Genomic DNA, 10,589 nt, shown 5'->3' with positions numbered 1-10,589 from the left:
GTCGGTCACAACATCGGCGGATCACGTGGAGTTGCCGGCGCCACAAAAAAAACACAAACCGAAGACACGTTGAAACCCCAAAATAATCCTACAGAATGAGAAGAGCCCACCGGACACACTCGAGGAGGGAACAGCCACGCTTATGTGCTAGCTCACCGGCCGCTGAACGCAATTCAGGGCTAGGTTGGCCGCTTTCGACACACTTCAGAGCAACATAACACAGTGGCTTGCTCACGCTAATCGAGCTAGGCGGCCGGCCAGAGCGCAGGCCCACACACGCACACACACACACACACACACACACGCGGACCGTCAGCGGCGGACGGAGGAGGCGCTTAGCCCCCCGACGACACGACAGAGAGAGAGAGCCCAGCAGGGGGGTGCTTACGGTCGCTGCAGAAGGAGCCTCCATAGGACGTCATGGTGCAGTCGCAGCTGAAGCCCTCCCACTGTTGGAGACACACGCCCTGGCTGTAGCAGGACTCCTCCGTACAGGTGGTGCTGGGTCCTGGGTGGAGCAGAGGGAGTCAAGGAGTCAAGATGGAAGTTTGATCCGAGTTCGGCCCCCCGACGTCCCCAGTCTAACCTCGGGTGGGGTGTCCTTGAGCAAGATGCCGTACCAGCCCTACTTGCTACCGTTTGACTTAAGACTTATTTTTGTCCTTGTGGGACATAGTGTTTTAATAATAGGTTTGTGAATTCACCGCAAGTCCTTTGGATGAATCTGCAGAAAAAAAGTTGCTTTGTCAAAAAGAAAGAAAGTTGGAATCGTCATTATAGTCATTGGATGCTTTCCAAAGGGACTTCTGACACGTGACTTTATGGAGCAGGTAAGGGGTTTCATCTGGGCTGTGGGCATTGGGGGACCAGATCCTGTATCGCTCTGGTGGGAGTCGGCCAAGCTAACCACTACACCCCTCTGCCCTGCCGCCACACGAGTTCCGTTCCTGTTCACTTCCGTCAAGCCCTTTAATTACCTCCTAGCAGTCGTGACATGTTTTTTTCAGCAGTTCCAGTGTGGCATCGCACCGCGCTGTTAAACAACAACCACAACAAACAAAAGATAAAGAAACCCAACCAAAAAAAAAAGAAAGCAGGAAAAGAAAAATGACAAAAACGACGTGGAGAAACGTTAATCAGATTCATAATAGCGTCTGTTGGCCGGGCTGGCGCTGATTTGATTAAGGCTGCTTAGAAATGTATTCAGATGGAGTCGGACATTAATTCAAGGTTGCAACCTGCCGCGGCGCTGGCGAAGCTAGCGGCCCATTTGACTTGGAGATGAGGAGGAGGAGGAGGGTGGAGGGGGGGGGGGCACCTTGGGGTCCATATCTCCGCTGAGGGTGTGTGTACGCAGAGACCTCCCTGTGTGTCTGTGTGTGTGTGTGTGTGTGTAGAGACTTCCCTGTGTGTTTGTGAGTGTGTGTGCAGAGACCTCCCTCTGAGTGGGTGTGAGATGGGTGCATGGGTGTGTGTGTTGGTTTACCTGTGTGCATGTGTATCAGTTTGAGTGCGTGCCTGTGTGCATATGTATACCAGTGTAAGTGTGTGTCTGTGTGCATGTGTTTCTGTGTGTGTGTGCGTGTGTGTGTGTGTGTGTGTGTGTGCATTTCTTTGTGTGTGCGTGTGTGTGTGTGTGTTGGCTCACGTGTGTGTGTGAAACTGTGTACATGGGCATCATTTTCCGTTGACGAGCGTGTAGATGGATATATTTGCGTGTGAGTGTGCGTACTCACAGCCATCCACCTCTGTGCAGGTCTGTGCGTGCGTGCATGTGTGTGTGTGTGTGTGTGTGTGTGTGTGTGTGTGTGTGTGTGTGTGTGTGTGTGTGTGTGTGTGTGTGTGTGTGTGTGTGTGTGTGTGTGTGTGTGTGTGTGTGTGTGTGCGCTTGCGCGTGCGTGTGCACGGCGCCTTGCTCCTACGCACGGCCATGGATGGCTAAAGACATTTAAATTGTCAATTAGAAGGAGCCCAGCAGCCGTGATTTCTCGGCGGGATGCGGGGCCACTCGGCGGCGGATCGCAGGAATTAAACGCGATTGGTTTACGTTTGAAAAGACCAACATTTCTTCAGGGAGATATGAGTGGCAGGCGCAGCAGGGCGGGTTCTCCCGCGGGAAGCGAAGGGCCTCTTCTCGGCATGCTGCGCCGTCTTCATCAGGAAGAGGGGAAACCACCGGGGAGGGGAGTGACGTACTTTTGTCTTCCAGCCCCGGCGTTGTTCTAAAGAGAGGGATCCGGAAGGAGTTCGTGTTGGTAGAGCTTTCCTGGCTACTTGGACGCGCGGCTGTCGACTGTGGAGTTGCTAAAGGATGTAATGGTCTATTTTGGGGAGGGTTTTATCCAAAGTGACAGGGGTTCTATTTGTAGGAGCGTAAAGGAGCAGAATGGGGTCAGAGGGGTCGTCTTGCTCGAGGATGCCTCCAGGTTAGACATTGCCGGGCATTGGGGATCCGATCCCAAGACCTTTTTGCTCCGTGTCACCCTTACCTTGGTACAAACCAGATGGAAATAGTTTCACTCGAATAAGTGATTTATTTTTATTCGTCTTGGAGTTCATGGTGTTTAAGCTAATTTGTTATGTTTTATGTTCTTTTTTCATTCCAATTTAAGGTGTAAACCACACAAGGCTGACTGAGGTTATATTTTCCGTCTCAGAATAATTACGACTAGATTGAGATAATATGAATTTGATCTAATCATTAAGGGACAGAAGGATAGATCTTAATCTATCTGATGGCTGCGTGAGCAGAAATACCTTTAAAACGCAGAATATCAAGGCATCGTGGTGCTGATGGGGGGGGGGGGGGGGGGGGGGGATAGTGGGGGTGGGGGGCCTCATTAAAAACCCAATTAAACACAAGCATCTCCAAACAGACACGGTTCAGCGCCAGCCTAATTTGTTTCCGCTCAGATAAACACTCATGTGTGGTGCGCCGCAGAGACGGACCAATTAAAAACACACCGACAGTGATAGGAGACAAAAAATAAAAGACATCGGATGGATTTCAAATACGAGAATGGAAAAAACGAAAAAAAAACTCCCAAAACATTTGGTACGGTGTCCGCCTATCCTCCCGACATATCGGCAAATAATTACTGGCTAATAACGATCTCTCAATTGAGACGCAGAATGAGTGCAGCTTTAGTTCGGAAGGGGCGTGGCTCGGAACCACTTCCAACCCGCTTCCTTTGGGTATCGGTCACGGGTGCGCGGCGGTTTCGTTTCAGCGTGGGCTCTATGGCGGGATGGCGGTGGGGGGAGCGTTTGGCGTGCGCTTGGCGGAGCGTTGAAACCGAAGTCTTGCTCCGGGTTTTGATTGGTGCGCGCTCAATCTGTTTTTGGGTACAGTCGGATGGGACGGGTGAGAGGCGGAGGAGCCAGCCGCCGTCCCCTGCTGTCACCTGCATCCACGCGGCGAACAGCTGCCGACAGTTTGGAACATCTGGTCGGCGTGGCAACCGCGAATGGTGGGAGAGTGGAATAGAGACAGATAAGATAGGATTTTTTTTCCAATTATCCATTTTTGGTGCGTTCTATTGTTAGGCAGTATGGCTGTCCATATCGAGGGCTGTGGGGAGGGATTCTGCCGCCTTAATGCTTGTGTGGGACACAGTGTGGGAGTGAGTAGAGTGAGCGACTGGGGAAGGGTTAAGGCGAGAGGAGTGAGCAGGAAGATCGAAAGATTGAAAGGAAGATGAAATAAAACCCAAATATCTTATAATGAAAAAATATATTAAAAAAAAAGGAAAAAAGGAAGGAAGAAAAGAAGGTAAGAACTAAGAAGGAAGGAATGAATGTAAGGAGCCGTCCAACTCGGCCCTCCGGGGAAATCAACCCGGGCTCTCCTGGCACTGCAATGTACTGAGGGCAGGTGACAGCACCTCTCCCTGGCAGAGAGACAGAGGCACAGAGAGAGAGAGAGAGAGAGAGAGAGAGATACAGAGAGGCAGAGAGACAAAGACAGAGAGAGAGAGAGAGAGAGAGGCAGAGAGACAAAGACACAGAGAGAGAGAGAGAGAGAGAGAGAGGCAGAGAGACAAAGACACAGAGAGAGAGAGAGAGAGAGAGAGAGGCAGAGAGACAAAGACACAGAGAGAGAGAGAGAGAGAGAGAGAGAGAGAGAGAGAGAGAGAGAGAGAGAGAGAGAGAGAGAGAGAGAGAGAGGCAGAGAGACAAAGACACAGAGAGAGAGAGAAACTGACAGAGAGTCAAAGAGACAGAGAGCGAGACACACACAGAGAGAAAGACAGAGAGAGACAGAGATAGAGAGACAGAGAGAGAGAGAAAGAAACTGATAGAGAGAGCCATGGAGAGACATGCAACGAGAGACAGAGAAAGAGAGAGAGCGAGAGAGAGAGCAAGACACACACCAAGAGCCAGAGAGCGAGAGGGAGAGAAAGAGAGGCGTGAGGGGGATAGTGGAAGATGGTGCAGAGGGGTGCTTGTTTGTGTGTGTGTGGGTGTGTGCGTGCGTGTATGCGTGCGTGTATGCGTGCGTGCGTGTCATGTAGCCAACGCTGACACCCTTGAACTCAACGCACCCTGACCACTCAAATGAACCAGTTGATAACACACTGTAGAGGAAGTCAGCCGTGGGCGTGCCTTTGTTAGCCCACGCCGTCCCCATGTGTTCGCCCTCATTAGGTCACTGAGCAGACGCCTCCGTCCAAAGTGAGTCAAAGGGACTTCTTAGAGACGGCCCATTGAGGTGTGGTTATGGCCTCTCGCTTTAGGACTCCTGTGTGCTTTAGAACTGATGGGTGGGGAATCAAACCCACAACCTATCAGGCTAGGAGTTGACTCAATCTGGCAGATGACAAACATGCACACACAAGCACGCACGTGCGCACATGCATACACACACACACACACACACACACATAACCACCAACACACACACACACAGGGGCGCGCGAAAATACACACACACACACAGACACACACACGAATAGAAACACACACATAGACGGACAGACAGACAGACAGACCGACAGACACACACACACACACACACACAGGGGGGAGCGCACATACACACACACACCCACACACACACACACACAGACACACACACACACACACACGGGGGGGCGCGCCGCCCTTACCGTCGCAGCCTCGCTCCACTTGTCCCACGCTGTGGAGGGCGTCCGCCATCAGGTCGGGCAGTCTCCCGTTGAGGTCCACCGAGGCCAGGCAGCCCTGGTAGCCGTCCCGGGACGCGATCAGCTTGGGCAGGTTGCCGTACATGGTCTTGATCACTCCACCGATATACAGCTCCCCTGGGGAACACACGTGCACACACGAGACGAATGAGACCTCCAGCATTGCACTGCACAACTGTACTTTTAAATAGTGATGTTTTACGCAAAAATATTGTAAATGCCAATATTGTATTTTGTATTGGTTTCTATTGTCAGAGTCTGTATGAAGACTTAATTCACATTTTAAATATATGTATGGATACATTTATATTATAGATTTTACAGTAATGCTGATGTTACAACTGAATCCCCCCTAGGATATTCAGTTGTAATATCAGCACTTATTATAAAATATATGGAATATATATATTTTTGCTGATGTTATAAATGAATTCCCCTTGGGAGGAAGAAAGCCATATTAACCGTATCTTAATCAAGAGGCTTTTATGCGCCGTGACACACAGTGAATTCAGATCCATGTCATGAAGGAGCAGGTCGGCCCTGGGGGGGGGGGGGGGGGGGGGGGGTGCCTGTGATTTCGTCCAATAAGGCATCAGAGGTCCGTAGATAGGCTGGCAAGGTCAATTGTGTTTGTATAGCCCTTAATCACAGCCACAGCCTCCAGTGGACTCTCGGTGTACCACTTTAACCCCTTTACCCTCTAAATCACTCAAAGGAAAACCCTTGTCAGAGCCTGAGGGAAGAAACCTTGAGGATGAACCCAGAGGGGGGGTCCTTCCTTCCTGGGACAATAGGGACTCTTAGCTGGGGGTTGATTTGCAGTATAAACCTCTACGTTTTAACATACCCAGTGTGTCCATAACCGGATCAAACAACTCACTACAAGGTCATCGAGACTGCCTCACTGCCTCAAAATGGGATCCCTTCAGCCGAGAACCGCCAAAATCTTCGGTTGGAATAAATACCTATTGATAGGGATCATTGATTCGGTAATTAAAGATCAAATTACGAGTGTTTTGCGAGCAGGGAGAAGACAAGGCCCTGTAATTTCAGCCCCCTGATAATTGGGGAGGACCAAATGTAGTAAACTCGACACTCTAATCACATATTGTACTCGCTGATGGTGTTCCAATAAACACGTGCTTAACCATCTGAGGTTAATGTAGACATTTCTGAAAATATCGCTTGCGCCTTCAAAGATGTAATAACGTTTTACCACCCCAATCATCCCCCCCCCCCCGCGCCCACGCAGAAACACACACTGTACTCATTGCGTACGGCCTCTTCCTTGCCCTCTAATAAACATCCAAGCGTTGTTTACTGACAACCACTCAGCCTTCTCTGTGGTGCACTTGTCAGTGTTAAAGACGGCGCGTCGTGTTTCTGATCGGGGGGAGAGCAACCCTCAGCCAGCTCCGGGGTACGCAGACGGGAAACACCCAAACACAAGAGCGGCATCGACAAAATCAATCCCAGGCAGGCTTGATGTCGTGTACTCGGCTTTGCCTCTGACAGGATCGGAGGCGCTCAGAGCCAGTGTCTTGACTGGGATAGGCCAATTTACATTGTTGACTGCCGAGCAGCAGGGAGGGAGCCTCGGGGACACCCCGCCTCAGGGGTTGGCACACACATGAATGCGCGTAGAGAGCTATTTTTGCGCCCGGCGTCGGGACTGATACAGTGTTCCGTCGGAGGGGGAGGAAGGGGTAAACTCGACGACGGCACCCCGGGGCGGGTTGTTCGTGGAAAAGAAAGAGATGTTAAAATGATTGCATTTGTCGGAGATGGAGTGAAGCACCATGAGATGAAACGGAAATATTTATTGACTACCCTGTGATCAATTATTTGCTGTCTTTCTTCTCGTTGAGCTTCAAGGGGGAACCTTTTTTCGAAAAGGATGCACAGTGAATGCACTACAAGGAATATGTACAAGATTAAGCTAATGATGGGAACATATTTAGAACACAGTTTTAAAGCTAAAGTAGGCAATTTGTCTCGAACAGCCAGAGTAAGCTAGATTCAAAGTGTCCAACTGAAAAAATCCAACCTCTACCTTCAGGCATCCTCCAAAACCACACGTGAGCAAAAGGCATGTCTATCTTGTGTGATGTGGGCAGATCGCTAGGGAGGTTTGCCATCCAATCATTTCATTCAGACCGATTGAAATGATTTGACGGGCTAATTGCAGGCCTGCGACAGCCACAGATAGCAGATGTCTATCATTTTTCTGTCAGATCATCGGATGTATTGATTGCTGTCAAGTTTTTAAGAAAATTTCAACATATCTGACAAAAAATGCTTTGAGAATAAATTTCTTACCCTGGCATTAATGGTTTGGCGGAATGACTTGTGTGTGTGTGTGTGTGTATATGTGTGTGTGTGTGTGTGGGGGTGTGCAGCTTTAATCTCCCTGCCTACGATTGAATTGAAATGCCACTTGTCATGGTGTCATTATTTACTACTTTGAAAATGGCTCATTTAACATTTCCTAATTGTGAAAAGCGAGGGTCGCATTTCCCCAGATCCTACCGTTTACCTGTGCATACATACATAGCACCCCACTACAAACAACCACACACGACAGTTTAATCCACTTCATTTATATACATGATACATAAGTCACCCAGTTAACCATACATCAACTTGTCTGTCACAACACAACGCTCACAATTCAACTACCCTTCTTCCTGTCCGCCCGGCAACTGGTCCATGGGGAACGCGTGCCGCATTGGGCCGTATTACAGAAACTTTATTATTATTATTTCGAAGGGCTTTATTTTCTGTTCCGGGACAGTTCATTTGGATTGCTAATGGGGGGGGTGGTGAGGTAGCGGTTGTGCTTCTGAGTGTCGTTTGTATGGTTGCTGTGATTTATTTATCAAAGACTGTGTTGTGTGTGTGTATATCTATGTTTGTATGCATCGTTTAATGAATATATAGTGTTTGATTTATTGTTCTGTAGCGTTTTGATCATGGTTGTATTGATTTCTCAACTATCCCAGTGGGCTCTCCCCATTGGCCTCTGATTGGTAGGCCTATTTAATGGGGAGACATGGTGTGAGTTGGGGGGGGGGGGGGGGGGGGGGGGCATTTGAGATGCAACAGCTTGAGGAGAGGCTGTATTCTTTTGTTTGCCTTTTGCACGTTTGTGGAAGTTTACATAAACCTACAGTATTTTCCTTAAACTCTCTGAGCCTCGTCCTGCTTTCAAAAAGTTCACTCCTTGGGTGCGTCCCGTCCCACATGTGAGTTCGGGGTTCAATACCTCTTTCTCACACTAATATAGACTTTAGAATTATATTTCCAATATCCCCCTCCGTCACCGTATCTGTTCTTTCATCTTACTACTCTGTTGCTTATCAGGTTATGTTTCATTACCAATCTGCATCATTGAATGGATTTCCCTGTTGTGTATGTCATTGCTTAAAAAATATTATAATAGTTATTAAGATAATCTCGACCCTCTTCCAAGTTGATTTCTGGAAGATTTGTTTCGTTCCATGGGTGGCAAAAAACATTAACACGAGGTAACTCAAAGATGTTTTCCTGGTTGACTCAGAGATACATCCAAGCCGCAAAGAAAATAACGGGATCTTAACTTGAATAAACATGAAGTTGTTCCCCACACTACGCCAAAATCCACCCAAAAACCCTGCCAACTTTCAGAGGAAATGCCTTTTGCCGTGTTTACGTCTCAATAGCAGAAAAAGGGGGCGAATTCCAAGCCTGGTGGATACCGGAGCTGTTGTGTGGGCGAAGCCAGTGGGTCAATTAAATGTAGACCGTGGGTAATGGAGTGTGAGTGGACCCGTTTGCAGACTTCTCCTCGCAATTAATGAGCACCGAGACATGTCATATTTCAGACCGGCCGCTCCCGGCCCGGCCGGATCGATACCGCGGATTCATTAAGGGCGCCGGGGTTGAGCGATGCCCTGGAAATATGAAATCTTTTGGAGCGCAGAGCGTGTGGGGAGCAGGAAAGAAAACGAGCAGAGGGTTTTTTTTCATTCTTTCACTCTCTTTTTTTTTTTTTTTGGAGATTGTGTGTGAGGAAGGAGAAGGTTAAACTTCAACCCTGCATATTAATCTGGGACGGCCGACGGGGGAATTGGACTCGTCCGATAGGTCTGGTGTTTGCTTGCGATGTGGGCGTCTTCAACATGATTAATAATGGTCAATCGACTTTTTCTGTGTCTCTGTTCTCCGTGATCGTGCATAACCACAAACCACAAAGAGCAGGTTTACGAAGACTTGCTTTCACAATTTTCATAATAATTTCTAAGTGTTATCGTCCTGTTATTAACGCAAGGATCTAACAGTAAAAAAGCGTCTATTTGTGAGGGCCTAAGCAAACCTTGTAAGAGTTGATTTGTGTTTCCTAATCATGTGGCGATGGTAAGGGAACTTCAGGGGCAAAGAGAGGGACGAAATATCTTTCTGATAAGTCATAATCCAAAGAGTTTTGGTTGGAGCCGCAGACGGAAGATTGGGTATATGATTGTCTCTGTTGGTTAATTCAAAGGGGTTGGAAGAAACAACCGAGTAGAGAGTTAGGAGACGGAGGTGTAGTGCTGGGGGTCGCAGGTAGGAGGTGTCGCTGGTATTTTTTGTCGGGGGTCTCGAAAAAACAGACGACCTCTCGGCTCCCACTCAGACAGTCTCTGTACCCCCCCCCCCCCCCTCCCCCCCCCCCCCCCCTGGCCGTGACGAAGACCTCTGGTGTCACTCAAAGGGGGCCCGGCAGTAAAGGGACCAATTACACGAGGTCTCGGCCGGACCCTGGCCCCGGACCTTGCTGGGCGGGGGCCCGTGTTCACTAATGACCTCTCAGGGGCCGTTCTCCGGAGGGCCACTGGCCAGTGTGTGTGAAACGCAGGTGTCCTGTGAGTGTGCCTGGGAGCTTTTAAAGTGGTTCCCAACAGATTTTTGTGCAAATATCATCGGTGTATGATAACACTTCAGATATTGATGATGATTATGCAGTTAAAAATAGAAAAATTCTGTAACATCATCATGGGGGGCCTTATCAAAACACAATTTGAACACATTCAGATTAATCTAAGGATTGAAAACACTTGACAATTGTACAATTGATAATACTATCAAGCATTATGCTTTAGTACAAAAATGGGTGCCTCGATCTGACGTCTGCAACGTCACACTGGATACGTTCCCAAACGAGAATGATGAACAGTGTGATCGGCTTCATCTGTTGTTGTCATTGTGCTATTGCACCTTAACTGATTTCACTTCCTTAAAAGATGAGGTGTGCAAGACCTACGCTCAATCTGAATCGGCGTTGATCCCTTTACCCCCAGAGATGCATTAATTTCCTGCAGACGTTTGCCAATGGCGCTCTTGTTTTGCACATCGTCTGTTTGTCTTCCCGCGGACGCCTCCAAAATAAAAGCCCTCTACCTTCAC

General features: G+C 48.7%; 1 protein-coding gene across 1 annotated transcript in view; it reads right to left on the bottom strand.

Annotated features, from left to right (window-relative positions):
• Nucleotides 1-292: 292 nt before the first annotated feature.
• The window catches only part of nrxn2b (neurexin 2b), a 186,073-nt gene continuing 175,776 nt past the window's right edge, over nucleotides 293-10,589 (bottom strand). Inside the window, exons 13-14 of the mRNA XM_060035898.1 lie at nucleotides 5,109-5,282; nucleotides 293-508 (exon numbers count right to left, since the gene is read on the bottom strand). Of these exons, the coding sequence (XP_059891881.1) occupies nucleotides 336-508; nucleotides 5,109-5,282 (347 nt within the window). The 3' untranslated portion in view covers nucleotides 293-335. The remainder of the gene's footprint in view (nucleotides 509-5,108; nucleotides 5,283-10,589) is intronic.

This window comes from Gadus macrocephalus, chromosome 17 (assembly GCF_031168955.1).
Source record: "Gadus macrocephalus chromosome 17, ASM3116895v1".
NCBI lineage: Eukaryota > Metazoa > Chordata > Actinopteri > Gadiformes > Gadidae > Gadus > Gadus macrocephalus.
Note: the sequence above shows the minus strand (reverse complement) of the source record. Positions and strands in the feature narration are given on the sequence as shown.